General features: G+C 37.4%; 1 protein-coding gene across 2 annotated transcripts; it reads left to right on the plus strand.

The window, feature by feature from the left end:
* Window positions 1–864: 864 nt before the first annotated feature.
* On the plus strand, window positions 865–22991 carry SDCBP (syndecan binding protein). Of its 2 annotated transcripts, none has more exons than XM_054590154.1 (9): window positions 865–1002; window positions 8900–8965; window positions 11590–11668; window positions 12717–12826; window positions 14867–15028; window positions 16808–16983; window positions 18358–18529; window positions 20317–20408; window positions 21445–22991. In XM_054590154.1, exons 2-9 carry the CDS (start codon window positions 8915–8917, stop codon window positions 21497–21499), a joined length of 897 nt encoding a protein of 298 aa, XP_054446129.1. In that variant the 5' UTR covers window positions 865–1002; window positions 8900–8914; the 3' UTR covers window positions 21500–22991. The 2 variants fall into 2 exon arrangements, with proteins under 2 accessions (XP_054446129.1, XP_054446130.1); XM_054590155.1 differs by having other exon boundaries at window positions 14870–15028.
* The last annotated feature ends 345 nt before the right edge of the window (window positions 22992–23336 follow it).

The following is a 23336-nucleotide window of genomic DNA, read 5'->3' on the forward strand; positions in this document are numbered from 1 at the left end:
TATGAGGGTGAAGTTTGCATCTTACAGTCATCTCTTTTCTGCTCAGGTTTTTATTAGTTTTACCACAGATTAAATTAGTATAGTGTTAAATAACAGCTAGAAATAAAATGTTTCTAAGTTAATGCTATTTTATATTCTGTGTTACTCTATGGTAAGTATGACAAACAGATAACTTGGGTACATTGTGCCTCAATTTGTATGCTAAGGCCAATGTTATCTATCTTATAGATTGATGTTAACGAACAAATTAGACTATATACATGAGATCTTAGGAGAGTGCCTAGGACATAGGCCTGAGGAAATACAAAATTTTAGTTTTTGTTTTAGAACACAGCCCTTTTGCGCAAACCTACACAAAACCTTCAACAGTCAACGAACTTTAGCTCAGACGGACAAAGAGCAATAAAAGCCAAAGTAAAAAAGCTGTAGCGCAGAGGGCATGAGTTGAGAAGGGTTACTGGGAGGAATGTTTCTGATCCTGGTTGGAGAGGGTCGTGACTACACCGGCGGCGGAAGGCCAAAGGAGGCGGGGCCGGGGGGGGGGGGGGCAGGAAATCTCCACAAGGTAGAGTCTCAGGACTCTGTATCTCATGTGTTGCAATCCACGTGACCCTAAGCGCAGACCAACACGCTATTGAGCAAGCGGCACTGGGCCCTTACCCACAAACTATTGGCAGGGCGGAAAAGGCAGTGAGCACAAGGGATGGCAGAGCGGGCGGCTCTACCTTCCCTAACCCAGGGAGCAGCAGCCAGCGCTGACTCCACACACTGCTCTGCTCACCTCCATCCCCCAGCTGCCTAGTTACCATGGGGACGGGTCACCTGACCGGGCTCCCGCGCTTGCGCAGGCGGAAGGCGGAGGCGGAGCCCTGGCCCGCTTCTGGCGTGCCTCAAGGGCGGTCTTCCAGTGCGTTCCGTTTTCCTCTCGCTACAGTCACAACTCAGAGCTAGTGCCTGGAGGGCAGCGGCGGCAGCAACGGCGAGTGGTTCCGTGTGGCCTAGGTGAGCGTCCCTTGTAGGGGGATAAGAGGGGTGTTCATGCTACTTCCCCGACGCGAGGACGAGGGCCGGAGGCATGGGGACCCCTGGTCACTTAGTGGGGAGCGTCTTGGTCACAATGGTTTTCGGGGGGTGGCGGCGGTGACGCCCTACCAGTGGGCTCTGCACCCCTGTGTGCGCCCGGGGTGGAAGTTTGCGTGAGCAGCGCACTCATCCTGCTTCCGACTCTGCGTGTTTCATAGTCTTTACCTGGACAGGGATGGGGGACTGGGTTGGGGACAGAGCCCGGAGGTCGGGCCCGGGGCGCCTCCTGTAGCTCCCGCCTTAGCTCTGAGACTCTTTCTCATTCCGGTTCTTCTCGACTCTTTTTGTTCTTTTCCGATGAGAATGAGCCGCTGGCTGTGGTTTGTAGAGGCGCTCAGCATTCCTTGGGGCTGTACTTAATCACTTTCCTCGGTAGCAGGTAGCAAATCGGAACGTCCTGGATTTGGAAGGAGGCGGTGTTTGTTGAGGGTGGGGGGAAAAGCCTTGACTTTCTGGAAGGGGGTTGGGGAGAGGTTGTTGGTTCTCTGTGCGCCTGATTGACGAGAAGTTGGAGGAAAGGGAGACTCGTTTCCAGTAGGGTGTGTTCAGAAGGAAATCTCCCTTGAGATCTCATGACTCAGAGCTTTCGTTTCAGGATTTCCCGGTAATAATGGGAATGTAAAGGCATTTGGACGTAAAAACTTTACTTTTTTGCTAAGTGGAGTTATTTAATCATGAAGCCTTCTAATGTGCCAATTTTTGAACGGAATTTATAGGTTTCTCTAGTCTGTATGTTATCTGCATACACATTTACTATTATTTTTCCATTATGTAAGTTCCTTACTTAGAAAGTACATTTAGTTTATCACTTAAATGCATTTGCCTCAAAGAGAAAACAATCGATTAAAAAGGAAAAATGACATTGAAATTGACATACAGAAAAGCAGCTGTAGTCTGTTAGCTTTATCTTAAATACATATAAGTGGTTAAACTCAAATTGGTCCCCTGTCTTTAGTTTTTCTGTTTGCGATCGTGGGTAAACAGTAAAAAATTTTTAAATTTTATTTTTTTCTGTTACTAACTTATTTGTGTAAACTTTTGTGCTTTAAATGGTACAGAAAAAGGGTAGGTCAAATGATTTGTGCCACAGAATAAAAATATGGAAGTGGAATGTCTTTTAGAGGGTTCAGGAAATATTGCCTTAATTTAAATACAACTTTGGCAACATTAATTTTTAGTCATGTTTTGTGCATTATAAAAAAGAATATAAAAATCGTGACCAAAAGAGAATTTCCTAGTAGCAGCATTGAGTATACTGTTCAATTAAAAAAACAAAAACCACTTCCTTAAACTGAGCATGACTCAACTGTTATTTTTCCTTTTTTTAAAAACAAGATTTAAGTACTCTTTTTTCAGGTAGGAAAGTAAATACCAAACGTTCCTAAAATGAAAGATTCCACCAATTCCTACATATGGTAATAGTTATTTCAGCACTTTTAAATTTCTAATTGCTGCAAACATTTTTTTTGTATGTTTATTTAGTTTTTGAGGAGGTAAATAGTAACATGACTCAAAATCTAAGTAATAAAAAATGTATATAACATAGTTTCCCTTTGAGGTTCTTCAGCCAACAAACCATATTCTCTTTCTGTCGGAGCCAGGTTTTACGTTTCTGGGGTATCCATCCAGGGGTATTTCATACCTATACAAACAAACGTATAAATACATTTCTACCACTTTTTTTTTTGTTATTGTGGTAAAATACATGTGATGTAAAGTTTACCACTGTAACCATTTTTAAATGTAAAGTTCGGTGGTATTAAACATATTGATGCTCTACAAACATCACCACCACCTTCATCCCCAGAACTCTTCAACTGGTAAAATTGAACACTATACCCATGAAACAGTAGCTTCCCATTCTCTCCTCCCCCAGCCCCTGGCAACCACCATTTTACTTAGTGTCTTCATGATTTTGACTAAGTACCTCATGTAAGTGGAATCATAGTATTTGTCTTTTCGTGATTGGCTTCTTTTACTTAGTGTAATATCCTCACTGTTCATTCATGTAGCATATTGCAGAATTTCCTAACATTTTAAGGCTGAATAATATTGTATGCAACAACAGTTTGCTTGTCCATTCATCCTTCCATGAGGTTGCTTGGATCCATCCAACATTTGGGGTTGCTTGTGTGTGTGAACATTTGTGAATAATGCTGCTATGAACATACATGTACAAATAATCTCTTCAGACCCAGATTTCAGTTCTTCTGGGTATATACCCAGAAGTGGAATTGCTGGATCGTATCTGGTAATTCTGATTTTTTGAGAAACTGTCATAGGGTTTTCTATAGGTGCTATAACAACTTGCAGTCCCACCAACAGTACAAAGTTCCAGTTCCTCCACATTCTCAGCAACACTTTTTAAAAAAAATTAATTGATTTGAGAGGGGTAGGCAGGGAGCGGGGGAGGGATAGGGATAGGGATGGGGGGGGGGGAGAGAGAGAGAGAGAGGGAGGGAGGGAGAGGGAGAGGGAGGGAGGGAGGGAGGGAGAGGGAGAGGAAGGGGGAGAGAGAGAGAGAGAAATATCCATTTGTTGTTTGATTTTTTTAAATGAATTCATTCGTTGATTCTTTTATGTGCCCAGACTGGGGATCTAACCTGTAACCTTTGTGTATCAGGGCTACACTCTGAGCTACCCTGCCAGGGCTACTTTTGTTTTTATAGTAGCCATGCTTGTGGGTGTGAGATGGCATCTCCTATTTCTGATTGTGCTTCCGTAATGATTGGTGATGTTGAGTATCTTCATTTCATGGGCTTGTCCATTTCTCTATCTTATTGGGACAAATGTCTGTTCAAGTTCTTTGCCAGTTTTTTACTGTTGTAGTTGTTGAGTTTCAGTTCTTTAAATGTTCAGGATATTAACCCCTCATATATATGATTTGAACATATATTCTCTCATTGTGTGGGTTGCCACTTTACTCTGTTGATAGTACCTTTTGACGCACAGAATTGAAGTATTTTCATTAAGTCCAATATGTCTACTTTTTCCTTCATTACTTATGCTTTTGGTGTCATATCCAATAAATTATTTGTTGGAAATCTTTGTTCTAACCTTTATTTCCTTATTTCTGCTAGTTTTAGGTTTAGTTTTTACTTTTTTCTAGTTTCTTAAGTTCCCCCCTTTTAACACAAATGTTAGCATATTTTATCATACACTGCTCTAAATCATGCTTGTTTTTGCATTTAATGGTAATATTTTGAAACTCTTTCAATATTAGTATAGAACTTCCTCCTCTATTTCTTGCGTTCTGCTATTACAGTCGGTGCTTCAGTGGATAAACTTTTATGTGTGTCACTTTTTATGAGCACATATATTTGTAGTCTAAAGACCTGAAGTAGTATTGCTGGGTTGTAGGATCTCTACATATATAATTTTGATAGATATAGTGCAATGTCACTCTCAAAGGAAATTATACTAGTTTATACCTTCACTAGTAATATATGAGTGTTTCTTAAAGTGTTATGATCTGAGAGTGTTGTCAAACTTTGGATTTTTGCCAGTCCAATAGGTGTGAAATAGACTCTTAGATAAGAAGAAATTACTCTACTTAGATTTTATATGACCATATTTCTCTGGCTTATCAGAATTTCCATGGATGTTTATTAAAAAGAAGAGTTCCTATGTTCTTCATGAAATAATCAGCCTGGGAACTATTTTTAACTAGTGCCCAGGTAATTCTGATCTGATGATTAGCCATGTTTGAGAAACATTGCTCTTCAAAGACTGTCTAGGGATTTATCAAAATACACACGTTCCTTGATACCATAGGCGAACCATCTGGAATGCTTTTAAATCCTCAATCTTCAAAACAGTTATCTCTGTTTACCATAAGGGTCCAGTGAACATTTTTATTGTTACTTTTTATATTTTAGGCCATTTTATGAATAACTTTGTGGAAATGAGAATATGGGGTAGTTAAAAAAATTAGTAACAACTTGAACATAAGAAGCCCACATTTTTATTATTTTCCTGTTTTGAAGGTATATATAGCTGAAATGGGCAGCATCTTTGAGTACAACTAATTGATCAGCTGTCATGCATAAATTTGGAACATATACATCATATAAATATTGTTCCAAATTTCAAATACATCTCTAATATGTTCTAGCTCATCATTAGTTTCGGTTCTTTATGCACTTGGTTGTCAAAATACAATACTGAGGTCTATTCAATTGTATACTTTAAGAGAATGAATTCTATGGTGTGTGAAATATATCAATTTAAAAATGTTACTGTTGAATGTCTAACCAAGAGACAGAAAACATGTAGTAATTGGAACATGCACAGATTTATTAACTATAACATGATTGAAGAAACAGATTGGCTAGTAAGAGTAAAGAGAACTTTAATGAATACAGGAAGAGCAGATTTAATAAGTATCTGCTAAACCCAGGGCTGAGATAGAGTATTCCAGCCCAGGAAGAGGCTGTCCACTTCCTATGTCTGAGATCCAGGACTTGGAGAGAGTAGTACAGCCATCACTCAGTGGATGGTGAAGTTGCTAAGTTACTCAATTTACTGGAAATTCTTCCTTTGAGGTACTGGGGAGGCTATTCATTCACAGGGAGGTGCTACAAGCCATTTGAGGGTATGCTAGGGAAAGCTACTCGGTGGAGGAAGTGCTTTGCTGGTGGCACCATTCTGGGAACCTACTCACCAGTGAGTGCGGTGGTCAGTGTGGGTTGCTGTGCATTGCGGGAGCTGGGTGCTTAAAAAGCCACTCTCTGCTGCAGGAAGATGCCAGAGAGGAAGGTACTGCAGGAGCCTGGCTGGAGGAAAGTCACTTTGCTCCAGTGTATCTCCAGCTCCCTTTCCTGACAACTCCTAACATCTGCCAGCTGGCAAAAGATCAATATGTAAATTTTCACAGAGCAGCCAATTATGGGTAGATTTGAAGATGAGAGGTAATAAACTGATAACTAGCTTAAGAATCATTGTTAAACCCTATATAGTTTAGGATATATTGTTATGCTGGGTTAAAAGAAAGTATCAGGTGTTCATCTTGAAATATCTAAACAAAGTTTTAAAATACATATCTTTGTAATACTTTTAGGAAATTGTTTTAAACTACAAAAAGCAATTCATGGTGACTAAAAGAATATTGAACAATATAGATATGTTTAAAATATAAAAATTTCCCTCATCCTACAGACCCTTTCTGTGTATTTCACTCATGTCTCCTGAAGATAAAATGATTATTAATGGTTGGAGTACAGTATATTGTTTTTTTCTGTATACAGTTGACCCTTGAACAACAAAAGGTTTAGGGACACCAACCACTCTTGTAGTCAAAATCTGAGTTTAACTTAAGTTGGACTGCTGCTGCATACTCAGTTTCCTAACGAGATGGAAATACAAGTTGATTCTTCAAAGATCAGCCGTACCTATATTTGTACATTGGGGTGGGCAAAAGTAGGTTTACCGTTGTATTTTATTAATAATACAATAAGTAATAATACAAGAATCAACTGTATTGTGTGCTCACAACAGTGAACCCACTTTTGCCCACTCCTTTGCACATATATTTTTCCCTAGTGACAGAGGTTTTACAGATGGGTAACCTGGGTAAATAACATAACCATTCTTTTTGATTTTCTAAAGTTTTGGAATGAAGGGACTTTGATTTGAAGAGAAGCTTAAAGTCTCTAGTGGATATAGTTTGATAGTAGTGGCAAAGGAGAGAGAGGTAGTTTGGTAGTCCCTAATCAATTAACAATTTTTATATAACCTAGCTATTCATATTTTCCCTTGTGTTTTGCAAGTTAAATGTTTTGTGTTAAATATTTACATGGGTTTATGTGTATGTTGTTGGTTATGGGTAGTATTTAAATTTCAGTGAAATATGAATCACAGAAATTCTTTTTTTAAGTGTATTTTGTTAATTATGCTGTTACAGTTGTCCCATTTTTTTTCTCCCCTTTAACCCCCTCTGCGTGGTACCCCCATTCACTCCAGCACTCCCCACCCTTAGTTCAGTGAAGTCCATGGGTCATACATGTAAGTTCTTTGGCTTCTCCATTTCCTAATTATTCTTAACCTCCTCCTGTCTGTTTTGTACGTACCAATTACGCTTCTTATTCCCTGTACCTTTTCCCTCATTCCCTTCCCGTCCCCTCCCCATTGATAACCTGCCATGTGATCCCTATTCCTGTGATTCTGTTCCTGTTCTAGTTGTTTGTTAAGTTTGATTTTTTTTGTTTTTTGTTTTTAGGTTCATTTGTTGATAGTTGTGAGTTTGTCGTCATTTTACTGTTCATAGTTTTGATATTTTTCTTAGATAAGTCCCTTTAACATTTCATATTATAATGATTTGGTGATGATGAACTTCTTTATGTACCATATCTGGGAAGCATTTTATCTTCCCTTTCATTCTAAATGATAGCTTTGCTGGATAGAGTAATGTTGGGCATAGGTCCTTGCCTTCCATGACTTTGAATACTTCTTTCTAGCCCCTTTTTGCCCGTAAGGTTTCTTTTGAGAATTCAGCTGATAGTCTTATGGGCACTCTTTCGTAGGTAACTGTCTCCTTTTTTCTTACTCCTTTTTTCTTGCTCCTTTTAAGACTCTCTTCTTTAACCTGTGGTAATTTAATTATGATACATCTTGATGTGTTCCTCTTTGGGTCCAACTTCTTTGGGACTCTGAGCTTCTTGGACTTGTATGTCTATTTCCTTCACCAGATTGAGGAGGTTTTCTTTCGTTATTTTTTCAAATAAGTTTTCAATTTCTTGCTCTTCCTCTTCTCCTTCTCGCACCCCTATGATACGGATGTTGGAGCGTTTAAAGTTGTCCTGGAGGTTCCTAAGCCTCTCCTCATTTTTTTGAATTCTTGTTTCTTCATTCTGTTCTGGTTGAACATTTCTTTCTTTCTTCTACAAATTTTTGATTTGAGTCCTGGTTTCCCTCCCTTCACTGTTAGCTCCCTGTATAGATAGCTTTACTTCACTTTGTATAGCCTTCATTTCTTCCTTATTTTGTGGCCATACTCAACCATTTCTGTGAGCATCCTGATTACCAGTGCTCTGAACTCTGCATCTGATAGGTTGGGTATCCCCTTGTTGCTTAATTCTATTCTTTTATTCAGGCCATATATCTTTGTCTCGGTGCACCTGTTACGTTGTAAGGGGCGGAGCCTTAGGTATTCACCAGGGTGGGACAACCCACTTCACTACATTGTGTCATTGTATAAGGGAGTCAGAGAGGGAACAATGGTGCTTGCTCAGGTCTCACCCCGCTGTCAGTCACTTCCCCTGCTACCCACAAGTGACTTGTGCCTTTCTAGGTGTTGCCCTGGTGCTAATTCCTGGGTAGGTGCGTGGGTGGGTTGGTTTACACGTTTTAGGGCCCTGTGGACCCCTCTAGCGGACTCTTCTGTGAGACTGGCAGTTTCTCCCACCGCTGCAACCCCCACAGGTTTTGACAGCCAGAGGTTTTGAAGCTTCATTTCATAGTGCTGGAACCCTGGGTTGTGTGGTCTGTTTCACTCCCCAGTAGTTCCTCTTGACTTATCCTCACTTGAATGTGGGGCTGCCTGGTCCACTGCTGCCCTGCTCTCCAGATCTGCCATCCTCCCAATTGCTGCTGTGTCCTCTCTGCCACAGCTGCCTGTCTCTGTCCCTCCTACCAGTCTTTAACTCCTTCGTTGCTGGACTTCCATATAGTTTGATTTTCTGGCAGTTCTGGTGGTTTTTTGTTTTTAAATTGGTTGTTATCCTTTTGGTTGTGTGAGGAAATGAAGCATATCCACCTGCACCTCCACCTTGGCCAGAAGTTCCTGAATCACAGAAATTCTTTTTTCTTTTTTCTTTAGAAAAATCCTGCAAAAATGTCTCTATACCCATCTCTCGAGGACCTGAAGGTAGACAAAGTAATTCAGGTACGTTTAAGTTGAATACTCCTACCTCTCCCTCCCATCCCCCTAATATAGTATGCCATACATTTTAGTTACAATAAAGTGGAGCAAGAAACTTGATAGATTGTTCACTTTTATACATCATACACTTTTTTCAGTTTATTTATTGCAGCATAAATACTTATAGGAAAACTAGTGTTTCCTTTTCAATTTATTATGAATTAATGGGTAAGGGTATTATTTTTTTAAAACTGGACTTAAACTATTCAGTGATAGCTAGATTTTATGACTAAAATTTAAGTACAGAATATATGTTGATAAAATGCACTCTTAACTTTGATTTTCTAGTTTTGTTTAAAATTACAGTTTTTTTTGATCTTCAGCTTTGATCAGTTTTTAAAATTTTTTCCTATTCTTTGAAGTTAAAAATTATGGAAGTAGTGAAATGTACATGCTGCTTGTAGAAAAGTAGTCATGTGAAAATACAAAGAAAATGTGATGATTTATTTCCTTTTAGATATAAGCAGCAGACATTGCACATGTTCATACTCTAAATGACTATTAGAGATTACAGTATTTCTCATCTCATTAAGTCAAATACTCTTTGTAGTCCTTCATGTAAGTATTAACCCTGGAGACGTGTTCTTGCCTAAGAAAGTTGGGGGTTAGGATTAGGTTTTGATATTTTGTAAATTTTTATTATGCTTTTTAACCATAATTGACTTTGAGCAGAAGTTTTAGATTTTGAAAACAGCAGAAAAAGATGGAAAGAGTTAATATTGACAAATGTTGGATTGCAGTATAGAGGGCTACAGTCTACATTAGGCTTTCCTCTTTAAGGAGAAGTAAATTATATGGGCATTTCCACTAAAAGAAGACCTTTTACGTTTTGAGCAAAAAGCTAGCTGCTTAGAGATACAACAATGAGCAGAGGGGGAGAATACTTATTTTTTTTGCTAGTTGTTTTTTTTTTTTTTAATTCTCACTAGATTTTTAAGTATTCCTACCTACTAAGGTCTTGGGCTATATATGTGTCTGTGTAGGTAGTTTCTTTTACACAGTAGTTAATACGTAGGTTTATTTTTGTTCTTGAGATGTTCCTGCAGAGGTGATATTTATCTTGTAATCCTCTGGCTTTTTACACACAGCAAAGCTAAATGCAGCAGTATGAACTGGCGGTTCATCTATTGTAAACCATTTTTACAATAGCCATTAGGCTGTGGCTTTTATATCATTACAGATCCTTAACCAGGAGCCTTTGGTTGCTGTACCTATACAAAATAAGCTTTTAAAAAACAATGACAGAGAGAGCCAGTGTTCATCAGTTTTCTAATGCAGTGCGCAGACGGTGGCAGCGTTGGCTCCAGGAGCATGGTCTCCATATGTTCTCTGTAGTGGCAGAAACACCGTGCCCCAGCATAGCTGTGTGCTCCTTTGGGACCTCCCCTTCTCCCTTTTTTCATAGTGTGAGATTTCAAATAAGTGTGAAACAGTTTGCTGCATTTAATGACGCATAGTCCTTAAACCCTTATTATACCACCTTCCTTTTTTAAATTACTCCAGATTACATAGTAAAGGTAGATATATGTAGTTGTGGAGAACTTTCTATATATATTTTTATGTCAGTGTTTCTTGGATAGGAATCATAACAATGAATAAAAGGATAAAAAATAACCAATCTAAAAAGGAATAATTTTTAAAATTAATAAATTCTGTCTTTTAGGGTAGTTTTAGGTTCACAGTAAAATTATATGGAAAGTACAAAGAGTTTCCATTTTATCCCCTATATACAATGCACCTATTTATGATTATATAAAAAGTGGTATTAGAGATGGGTCATACAGTTTGTTATTAACCTTGTCTCCAAATGACATGGCTATTTCAGAAAGTCAGATCTACCTGTAAAGGAGAAAGAATTTCCATGAGTGGAGTACTTACCACAACGTGGGCTGTGAGGGCAGCCCAGAGTATGTGAACATTAGTAACATCGATACCCTATAATGTCATTAGAGTTATTTTGGCAACTTTGTTTAACAGTTATAAATTAAACTGTCTTTTAATTTTTTTATGTCAGTGATAAAGTATGCCTTTTGCATACTTTGTAATGTTTCTGTATTTAGTCTAGTGTACTGCTTCCTATACTTGCTGAAATGAAGATAAAGTTTATTTCAGTAGCATATGCTAAAAGAGCAAAATATTAGCAACTTAAGTATTTAAATTTGTAGGTGTTTTTCTGATATGTGGCTTTTACATGAATATGGTTGAGATTTTTTTTTACGTAAATAAAATATTTTTAGGCTGATTACTAAAGAAGAATGAAAATGTAAAGTGTGTAGCCATGCATTTTATAATACATTTTGAAAATATTACTTATTCATTTGCAGCAGCACTATGAAATAATTGGTTATATGGTATGTAGAATGGTGCTTAGTCAAGTTTATGTGATAGTGCTAAATGTTTAGAACACAAAGAATATTTTTGATTTACAGGGTTTTTTTGAAAACTATATTGTTGAAATTTTTGCTATTAAACTTTCTTGACTACAACCTCAGTATTTCTGTTTCCTTTTGGAAGTACTGAATTTAAGTTATATAAGAATTTTAAGTGCATAAATAAAATCATTTTTAGAATTTTCTTTTCTTTTTCAGGCTCAGAGTGCCTTTTCTGCAAACCCTGCCAACCCAGCAATTTTGTCTGAAGCGTCTGCTCCCATCTCTCAAGATGGAAGTAGGTTTATACTTTGGGTTCATTATCCTTGAACAGAAATCTTTAAGTGTACTTTTGAGGAAATAAGGAATCCAAGAATTTAAAAATTTTATGCAGCATAAAATCGGTGGTTTAAATCTCTAGTAGTAAGAAGAAAAAAAATGTTTATTTCAAAACCTAAACCTTTAATTAAGAACGTGAACTAGGGATATGAAGATATGTTTTATGGCTTAATGAAAATTAACTACATTAAATTTTAGTCCTTGTAAGTTCTCAACTAAAGACTGTTTCTTTTATGTGAACTGTGCCCATACTGCTACTCTTGAACTTCTGAACTGTCCTGTATCTGGGGGCTGGGGGCGGGTGGCTGAAATTACCAACTGCCTCGCTTTGGGAACCATCCCAGATCCTGGAATCGCTACCCGGTCTCCATATCCTTTTCTTTGGTCCCCTTCCAAAGTCATGGGGATTGAGGAGAGAGCCCCTAAATATGACATGATACAACTGGAGTGTTAAATAGGTTTTTATGGCCTCTCATAACTATTCCTAACATTGTTTCTTCTAGAAAATCCACTTTAAGTCACAAACAAATCATGTAAGAGTTTTTGGAAATAGTGCCTAAGTCTACTACTAAGTTAAATACTGATAATACTTAAATATATTGTTTCCAAGATTTCATTGGAATGTGGTTAACATTCTTAAAATGATAGGACACTAAATAAATTTATAAGCTTTGATTTTTTTAAAAAATTGTAGTTAGTTCAGAGGAGTCATTTCATAGCCATGTTTACTAAATGAGTTATAAAGTTGCTGCCTTGACAGTAGACATTTTGATCAGTAGTTCTGTATTGGAAAATCAGTAGTTCACAAAATTGCTAATCAAATCAGTTTATTTTAAGAAAAAGTTAAGGTAAGATACTTTATTTGGAGAAATTATTTCTACTCTTGAATTTTTAGAGGTCTGAGATTATTAATGCAAGTAGAAGGCCAATATGACAACTGTTTTCATTTGGAATATTCTACCATTGTTTTTTTTTTTTTTCTTTCTTCATTTATTTATTTATATCAGATCTCTATCCTAAATTGTATCCGGAGCTTTTTCAGTACATGGGCCTGAGTTTGAATGAAGAAGAAATACATGCAAATATGGGCATGGTCCCTGGAGCACCAACTCAAGGGGTATGTACAGTGTGGTAGAAATGATAGAAAACCATACTTTATACATAAATACAAGTTCTCTTTGTGACTAACTCAAAACTGGTAACTTTAGCATTGATCTCTTAGAAATTTTAAACTCCTTTCTGAATATTACTTGCAAGTGTTCCACTTCCTTTAAGCTCTTACCACTTTCCTAATCTATTAGGAGTTAAAAATTCAGATGCTTTTGACTACTCCATTGTCTTCTGCTTTTTGTCAGTTACTAAGATCTAGTGATTCTTTCTCCACCATGTTTCTTAACATTTATCGATTCTAGTCCTACGATAATTCTATTGAGTTTCTGTACTTCTAACCTAGGTTATTACAGTAGCTTCTTACATTTCCTCTAGTAACTTCTTACAACAAACAGTACTAAGCTGCTACTTGAGTAATCATTATGAAATGTAGGTCTCTAATATCTTTTTTTGCTCATAATTTTTTAATGTTTTGAGGCCTAATATTCCTTGTCATTAGACCCCAAATTCTAATCTTAAATATATTGTGTCTCGTAGCCTTTTATTAAGGCCATTGCCATAAGACCCTAGCCCTTTATGGCACTTATTACAATTATAGTTAAATACTTATTTTATGAAGACAGGGTCCACGTCTAGCTTGTTGCCATACCCCAGTGCTTAATAAAGTAACTGATACTGTTATTTATTTACCAAATAGTTACTGAAAACTTGGCTTGTACCTGTTACAGTTCATTTGGAAAAACAGAAATCACAGTAGATATTTTAACAGATAATTTAAGAAATTAGACAAAGAGGTTGAATAATTGAAAGAAGCAAAAATGGAATGCAGTTGTAGCAATGGAAAAAAAGTCAGAATCAGCAGAATCTAGAAGCTTGGGGGACAACCCCAGGAAGCTGGGCCTCAGACCTTGGAGGAGCGCACACCATTGACAGTGCTGGCGCCTCTGAGGGGCTGCGGTGAGGCTGGTTCTGGGAGTGTCAGTAGGAGCTGGAGGATGGAGCTAAATGCTGCGACCAGGGTTAAGGGCTATGCCCCGGCAGTGCTGACAGGAACCAGAAGCAAACAAGAAGGAACAAGGCACTTGTCAATCCTCTAGGCTTCCTGCCCCGCTTTAGTGCCTCATGTGGTGCATACTAACCAGAAACCTGTTGGCAGAAGAAAATGCAATTTGCAGTTCAACCCCAGCATCACCAAGTAGAGTCTAGAAGGGTGGGTTTGGAGCTGTCAGTAATTTCCATGAATTCTGAATGAAAAATTTGCAACCTGCGGCGTATGTATAACTGAGGTTCCTTTTTCCCTGTGAGTGCTGCTCTGAGCAGTCCAATTCTTAGGTAGACGAGGGCTTTTTATGGCAGATTCCAATTAAGTCTTATTTAAACTCTCCCCTCACTGACTTTTTGGTTGAGGAAAGGGTATACTTAAAATAAGAAACTAGTTAGGTCAAGAAAACTTGAAATATGGTACCTGACGCAAGTTCTTGCTATTCTAGGGCAGTCTGGTTTGTGCCTATTGTTGACTAATCCATAGCTGTTTATTAAAAGAGATGAGAAATAATTTGTCTGATACGCCATTAACGTAACCTGCACTTTTAATCCTCACAGTGGCACTGTGAGGCAAGAAATTTGCACTTTTATAGAAACTCTGAAAGGGTAAGTAGATTGCTAAAGATGAGATCATATAAAAGAACCCTCTGGAAAATGTTGGATAAGTTTCAAAAGTATGATGTGGTTGTTAAGTTCAAGGATCATACTTTTGAGTTGAAGAAAAGCCAATGTACACATGAAACAAATGGCATTGAATTTAGGAGGCAGCTGGCAGAGAATCCTTGAATCTGTTGAAAATGATAAATGTGGGAATAAGTTATTTGAGGAATTAGTAAATAAAAACTAGGGTCATTTTTGCATAAGTCGAACTCTCTGAAGGAAATAATTTCCAGATTACATTTTTGGGAAACCACAACTGAATATATTCATTATTAATCATTTAAAAAATTTTTGTCACAGAGAATGTTTATAAATATTGACGTATTGTGTATCTTTTTGGCAGCAGTTGGTAGCAAGACCTTCTAGTATGAACTATATGGTGGCTCCTGTAACTGGTAATGATGTTGGAATTCGTAGAGCAGAAATTAAGCAAGGGATTCGCGAAGTCATTTTGTGTAAGGATCAAGATGGAAAAATTGGGCTGAGGCTTAAATCAGTAGATAATGTAAGTATTTTTAATGTCTATTTGAATTTGTCTGAATAGCTTTTTAGGATATTAAGTGATCAGTGTTAGAATGAAATAGTTAATATACTATACTGGTATATCTATAATTGGGAATACTTTATATCAGCTAACTTAAATTTTTTCCACTTGGAGATACCCTGTTCTGAAGAGGCAGAATTGGGACTTCAACAATACTTTGAATGAATTTTTCTTCTTTTTTGAGTCCTCTTCCTGGAATAAACTTCACTGGTCTGCATATATTAAAACAGTTAATACAGATAGAATTCTGGCTTGAACTAGGGCAATGGATGTGGAAGTTAAGAAAAAACTGACCAGTGAAAATCAGTGGTCTTATAAGGAGTGTTTTTAAACCAAAGTATGACCATTTAACTTGTTGTAAAGTAGTTTTGCAGTTTTATTATTTCCATCCTTCAATTTGAATATAATAGGTCATTTTCTGAGCAAAGGTGACTTTCTAACTAGGGTAGCCATTACTTTAGCTTTATAATTACTTCCTGTCTCCCCTTAACCATACTGAAGAAATTAAGTTACACTCAGAGGAACCATTCAGGATTGTTAAGGACTTTGACAGGTCTTCATCACGATTTATAGTTTTAGGCATTGCCTTATTGGAATCCTTTTTAGTCTCGAGGTCTCAGCTCATTGTGCCCAACTTTTTCACATAGTAAATAATGAGCGTAGCACAGTGTGGTAAATGGCCCATGCTGACCTTGGCAGGAAGCCTGCCAAGGCGTTGGTCTTTGCATGCTTGTAGCTTATTCAAGACGCATTGGCGTGCTCCTTTGGGAAGCTCTGACTTTACTGCTTTCCTTCCTCTTCAGTGAATAGAGTACTTGCTGCCCCTTCCTCTGTCCTCAAGAGACAGGATGCTCTTCGTAGGCTCCTAGTCCCCATTGCAGCTATCCTTCCGGTGGATTTGTCCACTTGGCCAAGGCTCAGTGGTCATGCCACTTCACAGAATGCTGCCTGTCTTTCCTGTACCACCCTGAACTGAAGTGGTAGACACGTGACAGAAGTCATGTCTAACCCAGCTGAAGATGGTAGAAAGGGTAGCCTTGTAGATGCTTACTTATTTTATCAGGTTTGTTCTTTTATACTTGTGTCTGTTTTGTTCAGCATCTGAGGTTGAGTTTATATAACTGAAAGTATCTTAGTTAAATGTACTTGAGTTTCCTGTATTTATTTCATAGTGGATTCTTTGAAAGAACTGTAGTATTAAATGTGCCCACCTTATTTTAGGTTGTTAAATAAACCCTGCTCTTGGTTATAAATAATGTAGCAATGGGCAAAGGAATCCTTCAGCTCAAAAGGTAGAGTTATGACCTTAAACGATTGTTTTTTAAACTGTAAAATAAATCACAAAGTTTCTAAGACTTGTTTTTCCTGTACATAATGGTCACGTGGCTAATACCTATTCCTTGTTGTCGGATCCATAGAAGCTGACAGTGATAGTAATCCTACTTTGTTTTCCGTAGTCTTTTCCGAGATGAAGGGGGTGATTGAGGTTGGGCAGATGGGCCATGAGTTGAGATATAAACTACTACTGAGATCTTACCCTTTTTTGCCTTATTTCTTGGGATTCTTGTCTTGGTAAAATTATCAGTTTCTTTTTTGGGGGCAATGACACATATATTCATGTAATTTAAAAAAATTACTAGGGTAGATTAGTAACCTAAACAGTTGGTTCCTAATTTTCCAATATTTTAAAACTATATCATAACAAAGTTACATGACCAAAGTTATTTTCTTATTCTCTAGGGTATATTTGTTCAGCTAGTTCAGGCAAATTCTCCAGCCTCATTGGTTGGTCTGAGATTTGGGGACCAAGTACTCCAGATCAACGGGGAAAACTGTGCAGGCTGGAGCTCTGATAAAGCGCACAAGGTGCTCAAACAGGCTTTTGGAGAGAAGATCACTATGACTATTCGTGACAGGTAAGCTGATTAAACAGTTCAGATGGAAATTCAGGACCAGTTTCCCATTTCTGGGGCTTTTCAGATTGTGTGAGTGTAGTATTTTGTTGCAGAAGATAATCATGTTATAGATGAGCCTTAGAGTCTTTAAAATGTGTGGTGCAGATTTTTCTTACATAGTTTGATTTTTAAAAAATAGCACTCTGGTTTTGCATAGAAATTCATCCTCTAAGAAGTTACTTTCTTTTTTAATCTGTTTCTCTAGGAAATTAAAAATGTACATTGGAAAAGTAACTAAGCAATATGGTGTCTGGCCTGGCTTGCCAATTTATTGCTTAGACATACAATCTAAGGTGTAAGCGCCAGGGACCCTGTAGAACTGCGAGTACGTCTGAGTTCTAAAAACAAATCTGGTTTTTGGGGTGGTTATGAAACGCTTGTCTAGGTGGGAGGAAGGGACATTTTATTTAGCATTTAGTTTGTTCCTAATTTAAACATTTAGTACCTGAAATAGGGGCCTCCATTTATTTTATTGTTCTGGCCTTCACAAGTGTTAAGGGTGGCCCTATATCATATTGTTACAGTTAGCTTTTGGGTTTTGATTCTTCTCAAACTTGTTACTTTTGTGTTTCTAGTTTCTCACACGTGGTAGGTATTTAGTAAATGTGTTTTATAGATGAATGCCATTTTTGCTTTATATGTGAGGAAAAGAGTAACATGGACCAATAGGACGCTAAGACTGTTCTGAATTTTATAAATACACAGGTTTTTCACAAAACCCATATAATGACATGACAGCAGAATTATAGAGAGGCGGGCTGGTATAACTGGCATAGTAGCTTTTCAGAGTAGATAGCTGGCTGTCTTGTTACATAATAGCTACATGTCTTCCTTTCTAAAAGGAATTTTGTAGAAGCCAATTCAATCTTTGGTACTTAAAAGAAGGAAGTGTTGATTAATATTTAGGCAAACCATAATGGAGAAATTAAAACAAAATACAGTTGACCCTTGAAAATGGGTTTGAACTGCACAGGTCCACTTACACATGGATTTATTTAATATGCGGACTCATGTAGTTCAAACCCATTGTGCATGGGTCAACTATTTTGAGCTGCTGTTGGGAATCTGTAAATGTGGAGGGCTAATTGTAGTTAAGGTTAAGGTTATGCAGAATCAAAAGTTACATGCAGATTTTTGGCTGCACGGTGGTCAAGTGCTCTTCATCCTTCACATTGTTGAAGGGTCAGCTGTAATCTTTTACACTGAAATACTCTGTCAACATGCAACATTACGGCCATTCTTAGTTACTCTTTCTAGAAGAACAGCAGCCAGTATGGCAGAAGTCCATTAAAATGTTTACTGTGGAATTTTTAATTGAACCCATTTTGTTAACAGGCCCTTTGAACGCACAATTACTATGCATAAGGATAGTACTGGACATGTTGGTTTTATATTTAAAAATGGAAAAATAACATCCATAGTAAAAGACAGTTCTGCAGCCAGAAATGGTCTTCTCACAGAACATAACATCTGTGAAATTAATGGACAGAATGTCATTGGATTGAAGGTAAGGAATAGAACTTGTGTCTTGTTCTGCCGGTTTTATTTTAGCAAATGTCTTTTTCATAAGTCTGTTTAGGTGGTGCTGTTTTCATACTGACCTCCAAAATGTAGCAGTATAGTGGGGAGATGAATGACTTGGGACCCGGGGCTCTGCTGTGCTCTCTGCTAGTTGTACTCTGAGGACAAAGGAATTACTAGGTTGGCCGAAAAGTGTGTTTGGTTTTTTTCTGTAAGTTGACTCTGGTAGTGCTTAGTTATCTTCAACTTCCCAAAACAATATCGTTAGATTGTTTTGTGACAGCTGTCATATCGGTGTGCATTTAAAAAAAAAAACTTGCCGAAATTGGTGAATTTTTGTGTAGCCATTTTAATATTGAAGATTGAAGAAAATAAGCAACATTTTTGGCATATTGCGCTTTATTATTTCAAGAAAGGTAAAAATGAAACACAAAAAAAGATTTGTGCAGTGTCTAGAAATAGGTGCTGTGACTGATCGAATGTATCAAAGCGGTTGGTGAAGTTTTGTGCTAGAGGCTTCTCACTGGACATTGCTCCACTGTCAGGAAGACCAGTTCAAGTTACTAGCGACCAAATTGAGAAATTGAGAACAGTCAGCTTTCTACCATGCAGGAGATAGCTGGCATACTCAGAGTATCCAAATCAATAAAATCATTGGTGAGCCCTAGCTGGTGTGGCTCAGTGGATTGAGCGCCAGCCTGCGAACCAAGAGGTCCCTGGTTCAATTTCCAGTGTAGGGCACACACCTGGGTTACAGGCCAGGTCCCCAGTAGGGGGTGCATGAAATGCAACCACACATACATGTTTTTCTCCCTTGCTTTCTCCTTCTCTTCCCCTCTAAAAAAAATAAAATCTTTTAAAAAAATAAAAATAAAAATTATTGGTGAAAATGGAAATGTCTTTTATTTTATGGAAAAAACTAAATGGACTTTTTGGCCAACCTAGTATCTGGGCTATTATCTGGAATTATTATTCCTGTAACAAGGTGGTTGGACTAGGTGATCTCTGTAGTCTCTTGAACTAGAATTCTGTGGAGACATAGGCATTGAAGATTTAATGGCATTTGTCAATGAATGAGTGCCAAACTTTTTTTCAGTGTAGATTGTAAGAAGAGTAATAGTTTCTACTCATATTAGTCCTTAAATTTTATAGTTTTCTTTCCTTCTACAAGTGCCCAAGTAGGGCTATTTTAAGGTTTACAGATTTTCATTATGATCTGCTTATTTCATAAACTTTGGTTAACTGAGGGGATGTGGTAATAGTGTACATGGGGAAAAGTATTTAATCTTAAACAATAAAAAGATGTGGTGTTTTTTTCCCCTAATATATTCAGATTAGTTTACCAAGCAATTTTGCTGCCACCCATAAAATTGTGATTCTACAGAATTAAACTTAGTAAGGAAAACTAGAAAAAAAGCCCTGACCGGTGTGGCTCAGTTGGTTGGGCATCATCCTATGAAGCAAAAGGTCGCCAGTTCGATTCCCAGTCAGGGCATGTGCCTGGGTTGTGGGTTCAGTCCCTGGTGGGGACACACGTATGAGAGGCATCTGATTGATGTTTCTCTCCCTCTCTTTCTCTCCCCCTTTCTCTCTCTGTAACTAAGTAAAATCTTAAAAAAGAGAAAACTGAAAAAAAAATTATAAATATGGTCAGGATTTCAGAGATACCAGCAAAACGTAAGAGGATATACATATTTATCAGTAAAAACATAATTTTATTTTTAAAATGAATAAAAAATTTGTAGAATTAATTCTTACCTGTGTGTTTAACAGGACTCTCAAATTGCAGACATATTGTCAACCTCTGGGACTGTAGTAACTATTACAATTATGCCTGCTTTTATCTTTGAACATATTATTAAACGGTAAGTAGACAATTCTTTACCTTGATGCATATAGTCATGTGACTTAATATAAACACTGTGCTTTCTTTTAATTCCCACATTCTTGGTTCTTAAGAGATGATATTGATATTATCTAGAAATTTGGATAAAATTGTTAAAATTAGAGGAAGTGGTTGGTAAAGATTGATCCCTTACAACTTCCCAAGTATGGAATAAAATTCACTATATACACTTCTGAAATTCTGATGCTTCCTAGTAGGAAAAGGGTAGATGAGCAAAGGTGGGCACGCTTCTAATTTTCATGGAAATTGGACGGCGGTTGCATGCTGCCTATAGCTCATCTGCTCAGTAGAAATTTATACATGGTGGTTCATGATGGCAAATTCTTGTCTTCTGGATGTTTAGGAGTCACAGTCTTTATTCTCAAGCCTGTAAGAGGAAGGTAGAGCGGCGTTTGGGGGTGTGGTTGTGTGGAGGGTGAGGTCGGGGAGGCTAAGAAGGGAGGCTAGAAAAGGGACAACAAGGGTTATTTCTGGAGCTTTTAAAATACTGGCTCTGACAGAGCTGTTTCTGCCAAGTGAACTTAGGGTCCCTTTTTCAGACTCAAGATATCTTGCATGTGAAAATAAGATTAAAGAACTACAAAAATATAAGACTTATAATGTAATTTTTGTTAGTTTCAGCTTCTGGGTAGAAAGTAACTAGTTACCCTTGGGGTATTAAAAAAGGAATTACCGTCAGGACTAGTCATTTTAAAGTTCTCTCTTCTTAAATGAGTGATAGGACCGCCCCCCCCCCCCCCCCCCAACTTCGTAACAGCATTCTCATTTTCTTTCTTTTTAATATCAGCCTTAATGTACAGAGACTTAATTGCATCTTACCTAACTTTTCTAGCCAAGATTCATAGCCTTTCACATTGGAAATTTACAAAACAAGTAGATTATATGAGACCCTTAGATCAGAACTCATTAAAAATAACTTAGCATTTTTGAAAAAAACAAAAACCCAAACTTCAATATTTAATAAAAGTGATATTTAATGAAGTTCTCTCTTGTAGGATGGCACCAAGCATCATGAAAAGTCTGATGGACCACACCATTCCTGAGGTTTAGAAGTCATGTCACAACAGAAACTTCGCCGAACTTTTCCAGTTTACTTCCTTGGCAACTTAACTTTGTATTCTGCACATGAAGCTTTCTAGGAGCCAGAGAGCATATGCTGCATGACGCCCTTTCTATCTGACGTGGCTGGGAACCTTAACTGTTTGATCTGATACCTTGTTCGGACTTCGGAATAGTTGTAGCCTTATCCTGGTTTTATGGATGTGTAACTTTGGAAAGATTTACTGATTTTCATAGATTAGTATCTCTGCTGGAAACCTGATGCTTTTATAAGCCATGATGATTAGAATGACTGATGCAGGCTTCAGCTTTGTGTTAGAACCAGTCAACTTTATTCTAGAGATCAAGTAGTGCTGTTCATACTACTCTAGTTCTTTGGTATCTTTGCATTTTTACTGTTACCGTAGTACATTTAGAATGATTACTTTTGATGGTTTTTTTATTTTTTGGTTTTGTGTATGTGTGGGTGTAGTGCGTGTCTGCAAAACACCAATTAAATAACACTGGTTTCATTCCATGTAAGCATTATACAGTGTATGTAGGTTGCAAAAGATAGTATTATCATTACATTTTTAACTACCTTCACTTAATATGCTTGAACTGTCGCCTTAACTATGTTAAGCATCTAGAATAAAAGCCAAAATAATAACTATTGCTGCCTTTCTAAAACCCAAAATGCAGTTCTATATTAAACTGAAATGTACACTAGCCCAGAACAAATTAGTGGCATATACTGAGCTATATATAGCATTACTGCTTAGTTGCATTTGAGATTTTCTAGTTATTGTGTAATGGAAACTTCTCAAAGTTACTGGTATCATTTTCTGAGAAATGAATCACTATATATTTAAAAACTCTTATACTAAGTAGAATAAACTTTTGACTTTTTTATTGTAGATTAAGTAGGATGGTGCCTAATTTTGACATTTTACTCTAAACATTATGTAACCTAGCTCTTTTGGGATGGTCTTACAATGTTGTCCTGGTAATTTGTTCTATCTCCTGACTTCTCCCTGCAAACAAAATTGCATTGACACTTTATTCTGACTTTTTTCTTCTTTTTGGCCTATTCCAATTAAATACGTATAAATAAACTTAAATTTTAATCAGACTATTTTTGCATCATTTGGAAACTGTGGCTTTCCCCAAACTAGTGTATGACCTAGGAAATAAGCACATGAAATTCACCTGGGGCCTGGGGGAGAGTCACGCCATAGCAGCTGACTTCAAGGGGTCCTGAGGAGAGCCCTCAGCGCTAGGAGAGGCGCAGTACCAGGAAAAGTGCTTCCGGCTGTGAACCTGATCCTGCCCCTCTGGCCAAGGACCAGAACTCAGGCTGTAGATCTGTTCCAGCAATACCTGAGAAAAGTTGACTGAAAAGTCTGTCACCCTGGTCTGATTCATGTTTTTCCCCTGTGTCATACTGCTTACAAGATAAAACAATGTTTTTAAAAAAGAGGACAGAAAAATTTTAAATCACATCATTACGATGGTTCGGAAAAGAGTGTCAAATTTACAAAAGCAAACTACTAAATAAGGTTTCCTGGTTTGATTATCTACTTTGCTGTCTGGACTTGGGTCCAAAGATGGTTCCAAGTGTAAGAACAGCCGCCTTATCACTATGGTTTTCTTGGAAGATTGATATTTAAAGTTCTTAGAAGGTACTAACTAGTTTTTGTAATATATCATTTAAATAAGAAAATGAAAACTGGTTTAATTACAGAAAAATATTTTTAATGTTTAGAAAAGATGAATGTTTAATAGCTACAATGAAATAAACCATTCCTATATACAGCAACTGTTACAAGAACTAATCCTTCCCCAGGTT

The sequence above is a fragment of the Pteronotus mesoamericanus genome, unplaced genomic scaffold (genome assembly GCF_021234165.1).
Source record: "Pteronotus mesoamericanus isolate MK-2021 breed Mesoamerican mustached bat unplaced genomic scaffold, CSHL_Meso_final scaffold_174, whole genome shotgun sequence".
Lineage (NCBI taxonomy): Eukaryota > Metazoa > Chordata > Mammalia > Chiroptera > Mormoopidae > Pteronotus > Pteronotus mesoamericanus.

Excerpts from the sequence above, each read along its gene's own strand:
- SDCBP (XM_054590154.1), top strand. The coding sequence starts at position 8,915 with ATGTCTCTATACCCATCTCTCGAGGACCTGAAGGTAGACAAAGTAATT. Across the intron at positions 15,029-16,807 it reads GGCTTAAATCAGTAGATAAT|GGTATATTTGTTCAGCTAGT; the intron begins GTAAGTATTTTT and ends CTTATTCTCTAG. Across the intron at positions 20,409-21,444 it reads TTTGAACATATTATTAAACG|GATGGCACCAAGCATCATGA; the intron begins GTAAGTAGACAA and ends TCTCTCTTGTAG.